The sequence below is a fragment of the Heterocephalus glaber genome, unplaced genomic scaffold, assembly GCF_053883595.1.
Source record: "Heterocephalus glaber isolate CG9 unplaced genomic scaffold, H.glaber_assembly_v1.0 deba00001072, whole genome shotgun sequence".
NCBI lineage: Eukaryota > Metazoa > Chordata > Mammalia > Rodentia > Bathyergidae > Heterocephalus > Heterocephalus glaber.
The window spans coordinates 2,478,539-2,499,554 of NW_028258189.1; the positions used below are offsets into that span (position 1 = coordinate 2,478,539).

General features: G+C 45.0%; 1 protein-coding gene across 9 annotated transcripts in view; it reads right to left on the bottom strand.

Moving 5' to 3' along the window:
• The window catches only part of Sts (steroid sulfatase), a 169,396-nt gene that overhangs the window by 21,490 nt on the left and 126,890 nt on the right, over window positions 1-21,016 (bottom strand). For all 9 annotated transcript variants that reach the window (XM_004867344.4, XM_004867349.4, XM_004867343.3 and 6 more), the window contains 2 exons: window positions 16,098-16,235; window positions 344-503 (listed from right to left, as the gene is read on the bottom strand). In XM_004867344.4, coding sequence (XP_004867401.2) covers window positions 344-503; window positions 16,098-16,235 — 298 coding nt within the window. The remainder of the gene's footprint in view (window positions 1-343; window positions 504-16,097; window positions 16,236-21,016) is intronic.

Genomic DNA, 21,016 nt, shown 5'->3' on the forward strand with positions numbered 1-21,016 from the left:
TTGCAGAAATGGAAGTACTAATTATCTCAGTCTGATCGTTACATGTTGTGTATACATATGGAATGATTATAGTGAACCCCATAAACGGGTACAAATATTGTGTGCCAATTAAATGAATTTTCTAAAATATCCAGTGTCCCTGAGTTTCCTACTTGGATGATGGGATGGACGGAGGGATGCTTTTGTTTTTGTTTTGTTTTGTTCTACACGAGCCAAGCTTGTAAGTCCCCCAGCAAGACATGGGTAACACGTCTAGCCAGAGGCACTGTGCAAACTAGACCACCTCAGCCGTGAGAGCGATCGGGATCAGAGAGACCCCGCCAACCACCTTGAGGCAGCGTACCTGTCCTGGGGCAGTGATGCTCCGGCAACTTTGGCGACTGTAGGAAATATATCCATGTTGCTTGTTGGCTCATCGATCTCCAAACCAGCCTGTATCACCCTTGGCCATCGAAGGATGCCTGGAATCCGAATACCTCCTTCCCAATTGTTTGCTTTTCCTCCTAAAATCACCAAAAGAGAGATAACAGGGAGAGTTCACTCTCTTCAATGCTTCTATCAACGTGCTCTTCCATGCACAATGTGGGAGAGTCCATTTGCAGGAGCCAAGGGCTCTGATTACATGGATTCCATGAGTTCTTCAAAACAACGCAGTGCATGTTTTAGTGGAAAAAAGAATAAATGACATGGTCAGCTATGCCTGACATTGTCACCACTATGTGGTGGGTGTCAGCCATGACTTCCCAATTAAGGAGACTCAACTCTCAAAGCCACAAAAACTCACATCCATGACCTTGGAGTCAAGAGTACAGGTCTTATTTCTACTGGTTACCAGATGTGGGAGGTAAAATAGTGGTATCCCTCAAACATCCACATTCAAATTCCTGGAACCTTGGATAGCCAAAGGAACTTTGAGGATGAGATTAAATATTCTGAGAGGAGGAGATGATCTTGGGTTACAATAGTGGACCCCATGATGGCATCACAGGGTTCTTAGCATGGAATGAGGGTGGAGAAAACACAGATCAGAGAAACAAGGGTTGTAATCACAGGCAGGTTGTAATCACGGAAGATGCCGGTCTGCTGGCTTTCAACACCAAGTAGAGCACCCTGAGCAGATGAAAGCGAGAATCCTGTAGAAGCTAGAAAAAGGGAGAAAGCAGATTCTCCAGTAGACCAGAGCTCTGGAAACATGTTGCCTCAGAACACCATTTTGCATGCCCAGAAACGTAAGGCAATAAACTCAAGTGGCTTTGAGCCACCAAATTTGTGGTTCATTGGTGGAAGAGGCCAAGGAGAACAAGAAGACATGGCCCTGTGCCCTTGGACACAATTCCTACAGTGCCCTGTAAGCCGCACAGAATGATTATTCCAAGTGCTCGAGAGAAGGGAAAGGCACAAAGCAAGGCCACTGGCATCACGATGGTCACCTTATCACAAGGCTACCTCTTACTGGTGAGTTGAGCAAACGAGCTTTGTGTACAGAAAGCAACTAGAATGTATCTGGATAAAGCTAGGAAGGGCTCCCAGGAGGGACTAAAACGAGGAGCTCAGAGTGGAAACAGAGTGGCGGTAGACAATGTCACAAGATGTCACCATCCCTTGGGTCATGCATGATTCACTGTTCCTGACCCAGAGTCGACAGCCACCTAAGCAACCTTCAGAAGTGAGGCTGGAGAAAAGGCAGCCAGGCTGAAGTTCACTAATGGTGAGGAACACAGCCAGGTTCAGGCAAAAAAAAAAAAAAAAAAAGTGCTGAGAGACATGAACCAGAGTTAAACAAAGATGGGGCAAGTTAAAAAAACAGCACTAATTATTACTAGAGGATTCACAGGGAAGAGGAACACCACTGAAATTTAGGAAGTTACATTTTTAGGAACAGAAGTTTCAGGGATTTTAACGCAAGTGTTCACGGATGGAAGACAGTGTTTCACTCCTGAACCTTGTAGAACGACTTCTACTCATCGGTGAGATCTTTCTGTGGTGGACAGTCACACAGACACTTAGGGAAAACTCACACATAAATTCTTGTCCTGGTGTGTGGCTTCTATGTCAGCCTCCAAAGAAAGCTAAAACTCTCTCTTCTACTTTAGCTTCTCAGCACCACTTTGAGGGTAACGATCTGACACGCAGCGTCTTCAGAGACATTGTGTCCAAGAAATGGGAGGTTTAACTAATTTGCTAGAGTTCTCTCATGCTGTCAATAGCAGAGCTATGTGAGGAATCTGAGTGTGCTAAGGACAGTCTGCCCACCCTTCTCCTCAGTCAAGGTCACAGAATTTTTAAGTGCTTATGTTTCCTTTTTCATCAACTTCTTCTCCTTGTTCTCCTCATCTTCTTCTTCCTCCTCCTCCTCCATCTCTTCCTCTTCCATCTCCTCCTCCATCTCCATTTCCTCCATTTCCATCTCCTCTTCCATCTCCCCCTCCTCCTCTTCCTCCTCCATCTCCTCTTCCATCTCCTCCTCCATTTCCATTTCCTCCTCCTCCATCTCCTCCTCCATCTCCCCCTCCAGTTCCATCTCCCCCTCCATTTCCATCTCCTCCTCCATTTCCATTTCCATCTCCTCTTCCTCCATCTCCTCTTCCATCTCCTCCTCCATTTCCATCTCCTCCTCCTCCATGTCCTCCTCCTCCTCCATCTCCTCCTCCATTCCCATCTCCTCCTCCATCTCCATCTCCTCCTCCACTTCCTCCTCCTCCTTCTCCCCCTCCCCCCTCCCCTCCTCCTCCTTCTTATTGTTTTCTTGTGGTTCTGGGAATTGAACCCAGGGTGCTTGCACTGAGCTACATCCCTAGCCCCCTTTCCAGTTTCACCTTTTGAGGCAGGGTCTCCCTAAGTCACTGAAGTACCCAGGTAGGCTCAAATTTGCCATCCTTCTATCTCAGCCTCCCAGAATGATAGGGTAACAGGTGCGTGCCACCACAGCTCCCCACCTTGTTTTCTTTCTATTCCACCAAGCTCCCCCCAGTTTCCCTTTAAGTTCAGCAACCACAAGGAAAGGGACCACAAAACAAAGGCCAGTTTCATTAATAGTTTTGATATATACATACTGCCCCATGGGTGAAAAGAAATCAGAATCAATAAGTGGGAAGGTGGATTCCACTAGTGAAATAAGGAAAAAGCGTCCTTGGAAAATTCACTCTTAATATTGGATCCTGCAACAGGGAAAAGGATCTTGGTGGAAAAACTGGTGAAATTTGAAAATATTTAAAGCCAGCTAATTGTGATTGTTATGCCTTAGGTCTAGATGCCCCTCAAAGCCTCATGGGGTCATAGGGCTGTTTCAGAGGTGGCTGGATCTACAGTGCGTGATGCTGGGATTAAGGGCATGTGATTACTAAACCAGTCCACTGATTGGTCTGCCAGCTCCCTAATCCCAGAGGTCTGGGTAAGATAAGATAAAAGGGGCAGAAAGATGCTGTTAAGGTCCCTTGTTGCTTTTGCTACCCTGTGGGCACCATAAACTGTTTCTCCCCCGGGACGCCCCTCTGCCATGTGCCACTCTGGCTTGGAGCCAGCCGACTATGGGCCCTAACCTCTACAGACTGTGAGCTGAATAAATCCTTTCCCTTTTAACTTTGAGTGTTGGGTATTTTGTTTCGGCCATGAGAAAAAAGTAACTAACACAGTGATGAACAAAGGTGGATTTGGAGACATGCAGCGAGGCTGTGCAGGATGATAACACAACAGGAAGCTGAGCACGGGGTGTACAGGAACTCTCTTCAGCACCTCGGTCATTCTTCCATGAAACTAAAATGCTTCTGACAGACACATACAAGGTGATTTCCCGTATATCAGATGCTTGAGACGCTATTTGTAATGGGTCACAGACAAAAATTTGGAGTGCTAAAAAACACTGTATAAAATTACTTCCCTAAAGTATGCTATAAGTGCCTATAGTGTGTAGAAAACATTAATGAATTTCATGTTTAAATCTGTGTTCCTTCCCCAAGATATCCTATTAGGTATATGCACGTATTCCAAAAATCTCAAAAAAAAAAAAAATCTGACATCCAAAACATTTGTAGAATTTTTCACTTGTATCATGTTGTCGCTGAAAGAGTTTCAGATCTTTAGAGCATTTGGGATTTTGGATTAGGGATCTGCAACCTACACATGTATGTACATATATAAAGATATATATTATAGATTTATAGTACATATAGCAAAGTCACTAGCATATATGGATATATAAGAGAGATCATTAATGCATCAATCAATATTCACCCAGCTAAGCGTTTCTGTCCTCTTCAAGTCAAACAAGTAGGAACAAGCTGATGAATTCCCTCAGAGGGTCGCATAAGGACTGTTTCTTGGCACTCATGATGGGTAAGATTCCATGCTCACCTAACACCTGCCAGGAGTGGAAGCAGACATCTTCACTTACAAAATCCTTACATCTACCCCAGAGGGAGCTACTATTTCTGTCTGTTTTACAGGCAACAATCTGAGGCTGACACAATTCAAGCAATGTGCCAAAGAAGATCACTCCTCTAAAGGGCAGAGTTGCAGATACAAATCCAGGCCCATCCGCCTCCAAAGCCTGTGAGTTTGTACAACTGACTTCTATGTTTTCCTTGCAGCTGGGGCATTTATACCCAGTTGTCCATCCAATTCTGGAACTCAAAGGACCATAGGAACTCAGAGACACACCTGCACTCTGGAATGAAGGGCTGTGACACCGAGCACGTTTTGTATTTTCCCAGAAGCTGATACAGATACATCATCTTTAGGGCCTAAGCAATGCCTCAGGCTGGGTTCGTGGCTCACCAGGTGGTGGTGCCAGACACACCTGGCTGCAGAACCACATGACAGAGCAGGTGAGAAGCAAGGCCGCCAAAGCAGGAAATCATGCAGAGAAACCCACAGGCATGACCAGTGTCTGTGTGCGTCAGGACTCAGGGGCCAGGACCCACGTGCTACCCACTCTGGGGAAACTGCTCACCCTCCAGACTGCCAGGCTGTGGGAGATGAATGCAATAAGAGATGGCTTGATGGATAACTTCTTTGAAGACAAACAAACCAATGCAAGAGTCACCGGAGAGGCCCTAGCAATGGCATGCCCTGCCAGAGTCCAGATCCCAAAGGGAATTCCAAGCCATGCATGGCCAACTGGTGGTCACACTTCTACCACAGTGCAAAGCAGGGGCTCCCCATTTCGCTCAGGTGAGACGTGGCAAGCACCTCCACGCTGGCACAGGGCTGTGGGAGGCAGCTGTCTTTACAGCCTCCACTCCCAGCCACCTAAACACACCTTGTATGGATGACATGGTGGCCCCTGGTGGGGTTTTGCCTACATCTTTTTACAAATGCATGCTTAGTCTACTACAGATACAGGTAGATACAGAAATAATTACAGATATGTGTGTCCACACGCATAGGTGTAAGTATATATCCTAATTCCATCTGCAGAAAGGGCACGGAAACAGTGACATTGTGATAACCATGAGCGCACCGAGCACCCGGAACTTGATGTGTAACACCATCCACCCATGGAGGGCATCTGGAGTCCCTGAAGATGGACAAAAAAGAATCAAATGTCTTGCAGAATTCCAAATAACTTAGGCAACCACTCCCCTCACTCCCAAAGACTATGCCTGGTGATTGGTACAGAACACTGGTGGAGGGATAAATAGCAGCCCAGCCAAGTGATGGAGAATATTAATGTCATCAATGATAATTTGGGTATGATAATTGGATGCACCTCTGCCATGAGGTTATGGGTGAGAATGCTACTTCACTTCTGCAGTCTTTATCCACCAAAGCTACAACCCCAGTCCAATCAGGAGAGAAAGACTCAAATCCTAGTTGAGGTACAGCCATACCTGTTTTTCTGATAAACTGTTACATTTAACATAAGCAACCAGGAAGACCCAAACTATGTGCAACATCACGAAAGTCTCATCTCATGGTTTGTCATCAATATTCAGCAACTAAACAAACATATCAAATAAACAGATCTCGTACAATTTCCTAAAGCTGTCAGAGAAGTGTTTCTACAACAGCCGAGGAAAAAGAAAATATTTTTAAAAACTTTTCACAGATGATAAACACATCCAAGAGCATGCTATCTATGGAAAAACATGTTTGAGGCGGCGTGATCGCATATTTCCAGGCCTGTGTGACAAGCAAATATCCCTGCCTGTCACATGGTGTGGGCTGGAGTCTCATTCCTCCTGCCATAATAGTAAGTGGAGAAGGGTATGCACCGAATGTGCCCATGGGGCTTTGAGATCCCAGCATCGGGGTTGTTACCACTCCCAGGAATGCAGGGGGTGAAATTTGGTTGGTCCACTCATGCAGCAGGACTAAGCATCAGGAATAACAGTGGAACTTAACAAATCCCCGGAATGATTCCAGCTCACTGCATACACTAGCTCATTCGATCCTCATGTGACTCTTCAAGATAGGTAATACGTGCAGCAGTTGAGCAAAGCCTGTCGAGAGTGACTTAGCAAGTAATAATTGATACTAAGCAGCATTCCACAAATCAGTCCTACTAAACTCTATCCCTTACTGATACTGGGATCCTGAGAGAAGATACAGAGACAGGCAGAGACAGGCAGGGGGTTCTTGCCCTACACAAACTCCCCATCTCAGTGGGTCGCTCAGACATAGCCACAGACAATGCGGTCTGGTGTCAGGTAATCCTACACGGAAGACAGAGTTGTGTGGATGGAGGTCCTGCCTTTCAGACCCTCTCCATCTCAAAGGCCAGCCTGACACACCCACAGCTAACTCTGTTGACAGAATCCGACAGGAGAGGCAGAGATGGATGACTGCATATCACGCCCTGAAGAAACCCAGAATCTCAAAGGACAGCTCTGCACAGTGAGGACAAAAGATAACTCTTACCTGGGAAGCCCCGCGTCAATAGACTTGGAGTTGGGCTGCAGAGACTACAGAAGGTTTGGAAAATTGGAGAATGGGTTGTACAAGGCATATTATTATTTTTTTCTGAAAATTTAAGAGCAGAGAAAAAGCCACAGTCTAAATTTAAAGTTTGGTTGAGTGATCATCAAATTCGCATCTCGATGGCACACTCCGTGATGCTGCCACGCAGAAGGGTGACGGCAGAGTTGCTGGATTTCTCGAGGCAGGGGTAGAGCACATTCTGCCACGATTTACTCCCAGACTCTTGTTAGGAACAGCTGCTTCCAAATGAGGCTTCTATTTTTGTCCCCCGGAATGCTGCCACCCAGCAGGTCACACTGCTTTTAATGACAAGAGCATATGCTAGTCATTTCTATTCTTGATCCAGGCAGAGTTGGATAAAATATTTCTGCTCTTCGTTTTTTTCTTCCCCTCTCGGGTATCTGCCCACTGAGTGTGACACAGATTTCTCCAATGGAGGCCAAGCACATGGAAGAATGTGGTGAATGCAATTCACACCATACACATTCTCCTCCAAGATAGTGCCACATTCTACACTCTCCGTGATGTGGAGATGGCAAGGATGAAAACTCAGAAATGGCAGATGGGAGATACAACAACATCTTGCACATCTGATCTGACTGGCCTATTATCCATGTCCAATCAGGGCAAATATAAAAAGCAACAACCCGAGGATGTCCACGTCCAAATGAGGGGGAAACACTTGAAGAATACCCGTGAAATGAATCATCATAGTTTGAACAAATAGGAGTGTCTACTTAGATGATACAACACACCCCTAAGTAAGTCACAGATTACAAACCTTTTCTCCACACAGCCAGATAGGGCAGTAAATATTTTAGGTAGCTTCAACTACTCAACTCTCCTGTTGTAGCCAATAAGCAGCCAGAGACAAGACATCCACGAACAAGACATCCATGACCATGCAAAGCTTTACAACACCAAGTGTCGGGCCAGGACTGGCTACTTCTGCTCTAATTTACTGAATTTTGACTCAGGGGGTTGGCTGAGGTCCCTGAACCTGACTTTAATCATAATCCTTCAATATCGTTGGCAAATGTCACAGCTACATCTCCCATTTGTTCACTTAACTATCTCCTTAACATCTTTTGCAAAAATGACAACCTAAAAAAAAAAAAAATCTCTATATAACAGCCTGGAATGTAAAGTTGATCCCACCCTGGCTGGTTCACCTTTCGGATATCGCTCTGTGGTGGCCGTGAGCCTCCAGTAAATGTCCCAGTAAACAGTCTGTCCTTTTTTACCACCTGGAAAGCCCCATTTGCCCTGATGTTTGCTTTGCTGGGATTTGGCCTCACACCCAAATCAATCACTTCTACAAATCCGTAAAGCCTGGATAACACGCCCTTCTGGTTTCAGTAAACCTCTTTTCACCAGCGGTAAAGATAATGTTTCCTTACTCTCTGTTTGCAAGGTATTTCCAGTTCAAGTTTACCGGATGAAGGGCAATCAACTCTATGCATATTTTCTCATTCCAGCGGGACCAATTATATTTGAGAACAGGCTCTATTTCACCATCGGATGCAGTAACGTCCTCAGTGTGATGCCTTCCAAATATCTCTCTGGAAGTTTCTCTAAGCTCCCGGGTGGGTTGAGTTACCTGACTCTGCTGCTCCTCCTCAACAGTTCTCTCACCTGCACTTTACCCCGGTTGTGTTGCTGAATGACGCACATGGCACCATGATAAGCAGAACAATATGGTAGTAAATCAACCACAGAGAAAATGATGAAACTGAGAGAAACAACAAACATGAGGTGCATGAAGCTGCTGCTGACATAACACAGAATCCTGTTTTACAGGAAGCATCTCTTTTTATGAGAAGAAGTGCATTCTGAAAGAACAACAAAACATGCGCTATATAAATAAATATATACCATCTATATTATATATAAATATATAATCTAGTATGTGTCAGTTGCTTTTCTCATTGCTGAGACAAAATACCCGACACCCAAATTTAAGGGAGGAGAGGTTTATTTGGCTCACAGTTGATAGAGGTTTCAGTCCATAGTCGGCTGGCTCCCAGGCAGGGTGGCACAGCAGATGGGCATTGTAGAGAAACAGGTCATAGCAGGCAGAAGGTAGTAAAGCAAGCTAGGGCGGGGCCTTCACAGTGTCTTTCTGCCCCTTTCATATTGTATCTAGACTACTGGGATTAGAGCGATGTCAACCAATCAGTGGACTGATTTAGTAAACAAAGGCAAACTCTTAGCTGGAAGCCTCTGAACAAATGAAAAGAGTTAAACACTGTCAACATTCAATGGCACAAGGTAGACATATCCATTCCAAAAGTTACAAATAAGGGGATAGCAAGGGGTGGGAACAAAGCAAGACCAAAATCCAGAAGGACAAACATTAAATCCCACAGTTCCACTTCCAGTATCCCTGGCAATAGGTGGTAAGTTGTTAACTCCAAAGCCCTTGGGTGATTCCATCCCTATAGCACTTCCAGGGGTTGTAGCTCCCATGGCTTCTCTCTTGGGCTGGCTCTGCCCCTTCCCTTGCTTGTTTTGCTACCTTCTGCCCACCATGAACTGTTTCTCCTCTGCCACACCTGTTTGCCACACCATCCTGCCTTGGAGCCAGCTGATTTTGGACAGGTATTTTGTCTCAGCAATAAGAAAAGTGACTAAGAAAGCAACATGGTCTTTTTTTGTCATCAGGGATGATGTACTGTGTGTAACTGCATGTGCTATATTTTATGCAGCTGGCCAAGAAGTAGGTTTGTTTGCAACAGCATCACTGTAAACACATGAGGAATACATGGTACTATGAGATTTTGGTGGCTCTGATGTTACTAGGTGACAGGAATTTTTCAGCTCCATTATGATCCTATAGGACAACCATGGCATATGTGGTTCATCACTGACCCAGACACTGATGTGTGGTGTGGGACCTTGTATCCTTATATCTCCATCTCAACACCTACCACAGAAGCTCCTAGGGCTGAGGACCCTGCACTCTGCTGATTTAGAACCTGGCTTGTGCCTGGCATGCTCTCTGAACCCAGTCTCTAAATGCACATAAACTTGAACCCAATGAGCTTACAAAAAAATGAAGATAACATAATCTTCCTCCAAATGTGAAAAGGCTGTGAGATACCCCTGGAGACTCTGCTGACTGATGCTGGCCAGAGGGAAAGCTCTGCCCTGTCTTGGGGAGCTGTTGGACACGTGGTCCAACATCTTCAGGTAGAGGCTGAAGAGAATTACTTTCTCATAGACCAACAGAGCCTCTCTGTTATTTTCTTCCCCAATAAAAAACTCAATTGCTCTCTGTGTTATTTTACAAGGCAAAGAGATGCCAAAATCAGTGACTCTGAGGAGGAACTCATAAGGGACATGGACTTGAGCCAATCAGTTGCTTTTGGAAATTTACACTTCAGGTCGGTCAGAGAGATGCTTTCGATACAGGCATCAACAGGGGAATTTTTCAAAGCACTGATGAAGACCCAATCTGTGCAGATTAGTTTCCCAGTGGAAGAAACTGTCAGTGCAAAGACCCTGAGATAGAAGCAAGATTAAAGTATAAGGGGGCCAGGAACAAAGTAGGAAGAGATGATGTTGAGGCAGAACCAGGTCTTGGTAGGGCTGTCTAGAGCCAGGGACCCAGAGGAGACCACCTGGCCTTTATTCTCATTAGGTGAGAAGACAGGAAAGTGTTTTAAGAAAGGAAGAAAACCAGGTGAAGACGGAGCCAGAGAGTGGAGTAATGTGTTGACAAGACAAGAAAGGCCAACAACAGTAGAAAGCCACCACAGCTGGAACAGGCAAAGAAGAGTCCTCCTCTAGCCCCTCTGGCCCCGCCTGTAGACCCCCTGACACCTTAATCTTAGACTTTTGCCCTTTGCATTGAGCCAGAATAACTTCCTGTTGCTTTTAAATCTCCCAGCTTGCAGTACTTTGTTATAGCAATGTAGGAAGCTAATTAGAACACATCCAGTTTATATTTGGAAAGCTCATGCAGGGTGGCACCTGGGTGGAGAATTCAACGTAGAGCAAAGCAGCAAGGGAGACCAGAAGGAAACTACTGGAGAAGCCAGGGGGTTTAGCTTAGAAGTAGAGCACTTGTCCAGCATGCATGATGCCTCAGTTCAATCCCCAGCACCACAAAGGAAAAAAAAAAAAGGAGGGCAATTGGAGAAGGTCCCAGCAGAGGCCATGGTGGCCTGAACAAGTCAGTAATTGATGGGAAATGACAAAAATGGAGAAAGGTATCCTTAGGATACAAAGCAGAAAGAATATACTGCTGGGACACAGGATGTATAGGGGTCAAAGAAAGGAAAAAGCAATGAAAAACAAGAATTGAAATGAATACACAGCCACATTGTGGAGGTTACCCATTGGGGAAGAGTTCAGTGAAATTAGGCAGTTGGGGGAATGCGAGGGGTTGGGGGATAAGGCGGGCACTTTGGGTGTATTCAGCAGGAGGTGGCTACTGAACAACCACTTCCAGCGGGCAGCTGCAAACAGGACACGGGGACTCCAAGGTAGGGCTAGGACTGGGTGTATGAGATGGAAAGCATTCAGGTGCTACTTGAGGTCATGGATCTGGAGAGATCAGATCGGGTCAGCATCCACATGAGGACGGAACACTGCCCCCCGGAGGAGGTCTGCAACACTGGAGGCGGCTGAGGCAAACAGCGTGCCGGGCGCGAAGGAAGGCTGAGGTGACCAGGCAGGTTGGTGTGCCTCTATTTCTCCCCAGAAAAGCTAAGGGGCACAAACCCTGACTTCCACATGTGAAGCTGGCTGTGTGGCCACTGGCTCCTTGGATAAGAAAACCATATGTAGGAGGGTGACTGTCCTGAACTCCCGTTCCACCTCCTCCACACAGGTAAGGTAAGGGTACAGAAGGAAGAGGCTTTCCCAAGAACGACCTGGCCAGTTGACGGGGCTTCAGCAGTGCTTCCAACCTCCAGAGTCCCAACATCTCACTGCGGACACCTTCCACCATTTGAACAGCCCTGATGGGATTTTTCATGTTAAAGGCTGTCAGGAGTCACAGACTGGTGTAAAAAGTTGTAGGATATTTGTTGTTCCTCACTTATTTATCTTGCTCGGGAAGAAAATCTGAATGACTTGTTATAAATAGAGGATTAAATTATCTAGTAACTCCAACAGAGACAGGAAGTCCTTCATTCTTAAGTGGGAAGATGGGATATTCCTTAGAAAACTGGTTTGATTGGGTTGGTACAGTCATTCAAAATGTGTGGGCAGTGTAATGAAATTTATTTTAGAAAGTCCTCCGGGATAAAGATTCCAGGAACTACTACCTGAAGGACTTACTGCCAAGATTTCTAAAAAATTGACTAGAATTATATCCACGATATACCTTTGATCTCAAATCTAGCTCCCAAATCTCCTTTATGCTACAGCCCTTTATCAAAGACAGAATTTCCCTGTATCGAAATCTAAACAGGATGATCACACTGTAAACTCAGTTTCTTCAGAAAAAAAGAAACAGGTAGTGTTTACTCTCTTCCTTCCACGATGTTAAATTATTATTTCTGAAATGCCGATTATAGCAGAGATGAAATGTGTATAGCATTCGAGGGAAAAACTCATTGAATTCAAGAGGAAGTTGGCTTAATCCTGGCAGTTTTACCAAATTAGTCCATAGATTTCATTAGCAAATCTGATTAGGGAATACAGAGAAATCAATGGGTTTAAATAGTACAGATCTTCTGTGAAGGGCTTTGACTAAACGAAGTCATTACTGATTTGAAAAAAGATGCTCTTTTGATCAGGGCATTAAGTGGCACCATTCCTGTGTGTCTACTTAAACACCTCCTTGTGTGGTGTTGTAGTTTGCAGCTTTACAACACAAGACGCGCTGACATTTCCAAGTTTGCGGACCCCTCCCAGCCCTGGGAGGAAACTGCATCTCTCTTTGAGGGTTTTGTGTTTCCATAGCATTCTGCCACAAACTCGATTTCAACAAAGCTTGACTAAAGGCTAAAACTTCTGAAGAGTGAGGCAGCTCTGACATTAATGCAGTGTCATGGTTTCATGGCCTTTCTGGCACACAAGGGAAAAAAAAAATATCTAACACATCCAATGCATTTCTAAAAAAAATAATTTGTAGAATAGCAATTGACATGCTTTTAGGATTGTGCAGTAACAACAAAACCCATGCACCATTCAAGACCTGTGACACCCCATTCCGGAGCTGTGCCCCTTTTTGTCTCTAGGGTCCACTGTCACAGCCAAATAGCAATGCCGTCTCCCCGTCACCCCACCAGCCTTTCCTGGACTCTTGAGCCGCAGTTGCCTCTCCCTGACCTGAGCCTTCATAGCATATGGAAGCTTCCTAAGTAACGTATTGCTTTCTCACCATGCCTATCACGGTGATTTATGTACATGTCTCCTGGAGGCCGCTGAGCTATTTCGGACTCTAACAGGCATTCGGCTAGAGAATGAATGAATGCGTGAAGCAGGGTGTGAAATGCAGTCCGTAACTCCAACTTTTAGAGAGGCTGTAATCTACAAAATAAAGTCCAAACAGCTCTATCCACATGGGCCTTATGGAAAGAAGAATCTTGTTATATAGGAACACAAGTGGTCATGCCTCACTATTTTAAAATAAGACGGTAAATAGAGGAAGAGTGGCAGCCCAATGGGGTGGATCCTGTTTGGATTAAACACAGCTGTACAGTCATTTAACCCATGCCGAATATGATTGCGTGCCCTGCATTGCTAACAACGACACATCAAGCAAAGGGAGCACTTATGTGCTCGGTACCAGGCAACCGAAGGCCTAATAAAGGGTCCTCACCCAGATAAAGATGCTCAGAATATCCCGGATCCCCGAGTGCACGTACAGAGATGCGAATGTAACTGTGAGGGTTCATGGACCACCTGCAGGACAGACCACAGTGGACTCCACCTCTTTGCCTTGGATACTGTGATGAACCTTTACTACATTCCTGGGAGAGTACAGAACAAGTTAAGCATGGCTTCTCCTTATACCAAGAGCTACCACTGAGGGGGAGTGGTAAAGAAGGCACAAAGCAGTAGAAAGAGGGCAAAAGGTTCGCACACAGTGAGCGGCTACTTCCTTCCACACCATGCTATCTGTGGATCCCATTCCTGGGATCTCCTTGGTCAAGGAAAGCTCTCCTTCCTGTGTGAATCTTGAACATCTTGTGCCCTTGGACATGGACATCCTCATTATCCCTGTAGGCTTCCAACCCAAACTTATCCTCCCACATACCCATCAAGCCACCCACCAGTTAACCAGGAGTTCCTTCCGGGACGGAGGCATGTCTTAGATTTGCTCCTTTCTTGCCTAGATACTGCAGATGTTCAGCCAGTATTTCGACACACACTGATGGATGAAAGCACCCCACAGACTGACCATGCATGACTTTTGGTGTAAGCACTGATTCCCCAGGAGTCTGTGAAACATCAGTGTGACAGAGACATGAGAGGGCTGCCTGTACTTTCTTGCTTTGTGCTTGCAAAAGGGACCTAAAGCTTCATCTTCTTATTCATCTTACCTAAGTCTTTGTGAAATGAGCCAGCTGTACTGCAATTACATACCATTATCTTGCACTCACAGAGCACACACCATACAAACCAGGAGCCAGGTGTCACCCCACCTTCTCCAAAGACCCTCGGGACACCTGGTCTACCATGGAAATGCCTCCAGGGACGCTTGGAGGGGACAAAGCGTTAGCTGCAGACATTCTTGTGGGTTCAGGTAGACTGTATGGAGGTTCTTCAAAAAAATAAAGCTAGAAGTCCCATTTGAACCAGATATTCCCCTTCTTCCCCTTCCAGGTATCTTCCCAAAACAGCCAAAAGCATCATACTGCAGTCCTGTATGGATACCCACGTGTATAGCAGCACAATTTATAATCACTAAATCTTGAAAGCATCCCATATGCCCATCAATGGACGAATGGGTAAAAAAGTGCAGTATTGGGCCAGGGATTTAGCTCAGTGGTGCCGCCACCTGCCTCAAAAGCACAAGGTCCTGAGTTCAATCCCTGGTACCCCCCCCAAATGTGGTATTTATATATGATGCAGTAGTACTCTGCCATAAATAAGGATACACACAAGACATTTGTAGGTAAATGGATGCACCTTGAGACTGTAACTTTAAGTGAAATAAATCAGACACACAAGTTTAAATATTGCATGGTTTCTTTAGTGTGAGAAACCCAAAGTGCAAATAAGAAGCAAAATGGAAAATAGATGTTGGGAAGTAGGAAAACTTACTCAAATGGGAAGGGGAACTAGGGAAGGGCTAGAGGGAGGGGAAGGGAGGACAACAGGATTCAAAATAAAAGAGAATGGAAGAGACAAAATGGAAACCAAGCTTTTGTAAACGGGGAGAGGAAGAAGGGTTGAAGGGAGGGAAGGGGAATGGAAAAAGGAGAAGAATTAAGATCTATTATGTACAGGTACAAATTCTCTGTGGTGAATGTGATCACTATGTAGGGCAAACATATAGTAAAAAATAAAGTAATGGGTCCTGAGAAGAGGGGATGATTCTGGATTATCTGCTTGGGGCCAATATGATCCAAGGATCCAAGATCCCATAACAGGGAGACAGGAGGGTCAGAGAGAGCGAAGGTGATGACATTGAACTGGAAGTCAAAAGGGGGCTGGGGAAGGAGGTTTGCAGATACTGAATTGAGGTCTTTGAAGATGGAACCAGAGAAGTCAGCGAGCCAAGAAATGCAGAAAGGGTGGAGAAGCTGGCAAAGGCCAGGAAATGGCTTTTCCTCTGGAGCCTGTTAAAGGACAGGTCCAGCCGCCATCTTGGTTTTACACCAATGGAGATATCCACCTTGAACTTCTGCACTGCAAACCCATGAGTTAGGGACCTGTGCTGCTGTAAGGCAGTGTGCCTGTGTCGACTTGTTATAGCTGGGATGGGAGATGCAAACACAAGGGTACAGCGAGTCTTGTTCTAACCAGGAGCACAACACCAGGTGGGTTTTGCATTCAGGATACACAGCATCATTCCATGTCTGGACATGGAACTTGGCTTTTAAAGCCTATGGATCCATGGCAGAAAGGCTAACTTGGGTCAGCTAAGTGTGTACCGCATGGAGCCTGAGGACATCTTATAACACCAGGCAGCAAAGAACACAAAATCTCTAAGACCAAAGAAAAAGCGGCCTGCTATTGAGCCGTGAGCACTGGTCCACACCACCACTTCTTACCTTTATAGATGCCATTGCTTCCTCCGTGCATTTCTCCCTTGGGTGTCACTTCTTCTACGTGGGCTCCTTGGTCCGATGTGAAGTAGACCAGGGTGTCATTGGACAGTCCCAGCTCATCCAGCACATTCAGAACCTGCCCTGGAAGACAGAGACGGACTTCACTTGAGAGCAGCTCAGTCATCGTGACGGCAACGGAGGCAGCTGCCCTCCCAAGCGGCCCATTCATTTCTCAAAGCAGTAAGGCCACTCTTGTGCCACCTGACGTATGACGCTGTTGGGGAAGATCAGCCCTGCCAGGGTTCTTAGGAGGCTCACAGAGAGAGAGAGCACTTCAGGGGTCTCCACAGCTGCCCATGGCTTTGAGGTTCCAAAGAAGTAACCCACCTTATGAGCAAGTATGTTCCTGGAATATGGGCAAATACATCTGCAAATATTTCAGGACAGATTTCATCTTTCAGTATTTGCAGTAGACACCCAAATCTAGAACTGCCCAGCGTGAACATCAGTGTTTCTCATAGCTTCTTTTTCTTGTTCCCCCCTTCTTTCCCTCAACTTGACACTGTCCACCACTCCAACAAAACGCTTTAAAATCACCATACCAACAGCAGCAACAGCAATGCTACTTTCTGCCACCTACTGATGTCTGCCTACATGCCAAAGGGTGTCTTTGGTGTTCTCTGGTGTAGACGCCAGGGAACCCTTGGAGTCAGAGCTGCAGTTCCACTTTGCTCATGGGGTAACAGTGTTGCAAAAAGAGAAGAGACTGTTCAAGTTCAGACCCACAGGAAGCAGGAGAACCAGAGAACAAGAAGTAAGTCTGAATCCAATCCCCAGACTCTGAGACTGCACAGGCCAGAGGGTGGACTTAGCTCGCCAAAAAAAAAGACCTTAAAGAAGAGAAACACACATTTCTGAGATACATGTGGCCCCACCCATGGATGTTGTGCTGTGACTGAACATGGTATGAAATGATGCCTTCTCCAACTAAAGCAAGAAGAGGGAAAGAAAGGGTGGGAAAACGGCCAGGTGACCTCAGCCACTGAGTTAATACGGACAAAGAGCACATGAGGATTGACTCTATTGTATTACACGTCTCCTTACGATTAAAATTTTCCATAACAAGCCAGGTGTAGCAGTGCCTGCCTACAATATTAGCGAACGGGGCTGAGGCAGGAGTACCGCAAGTTCAAGGTCAACCTGGACAACTTAAGGAGACTCTGGCTCAATCTATATATTTTTTTATTTCATGAGAAAAACAACAGGCTGATTAGGAAGCTACCATGGCCCTTTAAACAGAAGACAATGATGGGTCAGTATATGAATGAAGGGTCAGAGATGAACAGTATATCATTTCCTCACAGATCCATAGTTAGACACTGCTTGCTTGCAGTTTAGTAAGACAGTGCATGCAGCTGGACTTTAATTAGCAGAGCAGACTGATTCTATTATCTATTTACTTAAGTTGATACATAATGATCACACATATTTATGAGGTATGATGTGATGTTTTGAAACAGGTATGAGGGTGTGGTGAAAACTGAATATATAAATTAAAAATGGATTAGAGCAAAAGATACATTGCTATGAATTCCCCTCAAAATCCACCCTCTTTCCTTCGAAAACACTTATTCCGTCCTTCTTGCCACTTTCTGAAGCAGTTCTGGAAGTCCTCTTTCACAAATGTCTTTAGTTGTGCTGCTGTCCTGGCTGCCTCGATGTCCTAAATGGATTCAAAACATTGATCTTTTATGATCACTGTGACTTTGGGAAACAGTCAGAAGTCCACGGTGCCAGATCCAGTGGATGAGGACGCAGAACCATGTTTTTATAACCTGCCATTCTGTTGGACGGTGACTGGCAGCAGCATTCACTCTATTTTTTTTGTTTTGTGACTTCTCATAAAGATGCTCAGGGAAGAGGACTCTAGAAGTGCTTCAAAATGTGGCAAGGATGGTGACACAAGTGTGTGCAACTCAAGGAGAGTTTCGTGGCAATGTGTCTTTTACTGCAATAGAGTTAAAAATTTTAAACACTCACCACATGTGTTGATCATACTTCATATGTTGTTTAAAGTTCCAATGAGGGAAAACATATCTATGGATATGGATATTATCCTCCATGGATATTAGCCTGGAGATTCCTCAAAAAATTGAAACTCGAACTTGTCATACGCCTCTGAGCTAGAAGCATTCAAAATTCTTTCTTCTAGCTCTTTCTTTTAAAAATATACAAGATATTATTGACAGCTGAACTCACCTTACTGTGAGTAGCAACTCACAGCTTCCTTCCCCAATCCGACTGTAGCTCAGTATCTCTTAACTGACTCGTACCCGTACAGCCAGCATCGACTCTTGACTTTCAGGAGGTCAACACTTCCTGCTTGCAAGTATGAATGAGATTGGATGGCATTTGTCTCTCTTTTTTTAAAAATTTTATTTTATTGGTACATTTTAGGAATACAACATGATGACATTCATCATTGGAAATTTGCGCCTTTACATAGTCTCTCTTGGTTCTTATTTTTCGTCCTTTCTCTGCCCTCCCTTCAACCCCTCCATCCCTCTCTACTTACAAAGACTTTGTTTCCACTTTTTCATTTTCTCATATTAATTCCAGTCTCTTCTGTCCTTTCCCCTACCCCTCCCACTTCCCCTTCGCCCCTTTTCTTCCTATTTCACATTATCTATTTTACCTTTTAGTCCTTATTTACACTTTCAGTTTCTCACACTAGAGAAACTATTCAGTATTTACACATGTATCCTATTTATTTCACTTAAGAGTATAGCCTCAATGTGCATTCATTTAGCAATAAATGTCTCTAATTTCTCATTCTTTATGGCTGAGTAGTACTCCATTTTAAAAAAAACCCAAATTTTCTTTATCCAGTCTCCAGTTCATGGGCAATTGGGCTGCTTCCAAGTTTTAGCCATTACAAATTGTGTTGCTATGAACATGGCTGTACATATATCACTATGGTATGATTCTTTTAATTCTTTGGGGAAGATCCCCAGCAGGGGAATAGCTGGGTCAAATGGGACCTCTAGCCCTAGATCTTTGAGGTATCTCCATACTGACTTCCACAGTGGTTGCACCAGTCTGCACTCCCTGGCTCTTTGCACTTAGCAGCATGTCTTCCCATTCCACGATGCCATTTCAAATGCCAGGAGCCCAACCTTCTTTATGGCTGAATAGGCTGCACTGTGTACCCCAGCCACACTGTCTTGTCTGGACATGTTTGCAGGACATAATGTTTACAGTCTTTGTTTGGGGTCAGTACATGTACACAACACACCTTCTTTTTCTGTTTCTCACATCCCCTACCCCTCCCATCCCTCCTTGCTCTTTCTAATTCTTGGTCCCCTTCCCATTTACAAAAGCTCTACTTCTATTTTCTCCTTCAATTATTTTTTGTTCCCCCTTCCCTCTCCTCCCTCCATCTCCTGACCCCCTTCCCATTTGAGAAAGATCCATCTCCTGACTTCCTGTTTCCTTCCTGATATTTAATTTTGTGTTTTATTTACAGTGTCGGTCTCTCCTGTAAGAGAAACCGTGTCAGCCCATGTGTCTGATGTATTTCACTCAACATTATGGTTTCAAGACGTATCCACTTTCCTATGAATGCCTCTATGTTGCTGGTGGGAATGTAAACTAGGACAGTCACTGTGGAAATCAATATGGCAATTCCTCAAAAAACTAAAACCAGAAATCCCATTTGACCCAGCTATTTCCTTTCTAGGTATCTTCCCCCCAACAGTTAGAGACATCATATCACAGGGATCCGTGTGTATCCATGTTTAGAGCGGCACGATTTATAACAGCTAAAGCTTGGAAATGGTCTATATGCTCATCATCGGTGTTTATACACATTTTCTTTATCCACACCACATTCCACATTGTTTCCCACACTCTCCCAAGCTGTTCTGCAAGCAGCTCGCCCCATCAGCCCTATCGTGGGACAGTAAACCTTTCCACATCCTCTGGGGGTTGAGGGTGAAATCGGTGATCTCCACGTGGAAACCACACTGGGGTTAGGTTCATTTAATCACTGTAACGTGCCCATAACAACTGAGATTCCGCAAGGATACCAGGTATCCTTTGCAGCGGAAATAGATGAATACAAGATGCTAATACATCCTACTCAGCAGATGGATCACATCCAATCAAGACAATCTCTGTGCCTCAGTTTCCAGAAAAGGGGAAGGAGAATCACAGAATGAACCCCCTGCCCAGAGGCAGCAGAGATGATTTCTGATGCAGAACAGAAACAACAGCCAAGTCACCTGCTGCCAGGCTCACATCTGCCAGTGGATTGCAAATGCCACAGGGTAGACTCGGTTCAGTCTTGCTCCATTTTTAACTCCAGTGTTGAACATTCTCAGCACCTGAATCACAAACATCAATGTGGGGCTCTCAGGACCGAAAAACAGGACACCCAAGGCCTATTTCAGTAATTTGTCCCCCACGATAAATCACTGGCATGTGGACATGTATTCTGCTGTTATCTGGTCCAGCTAAGCAAACCACCTGTGCATTTCGGCTCACCTGGCCGCGGGGACGTCTGGCTGTGACACTAATTTAACCCTTATTCCTTTGAAAACGGTAATTAGTTCCACGAGGGGACACAGAAGCAACAAGGCAATGTAACCCTCCTCAGGCTTTGAAAGAAAAAAGGAACGATGCTTTTGGTCATATAGCAACTTCCGTGTGAAATAATACAGATTGAGGCTTGAGGGTTTCTCCTTCTCTTCCTGCAGTTAATTCGGAGGCAAAGGCAAAGTAGCCACATACTTGCATTTCAAACAGCACTCGCTTTTCATCTATTCAGAGGAATTGTAGCATGAAGAAAAAACGCTGTGGAAAAAAGGCTTTGCCAAAAAAAAAAAACCCACTAAAAACCAAAAAAACAAACCTGGCTCTAT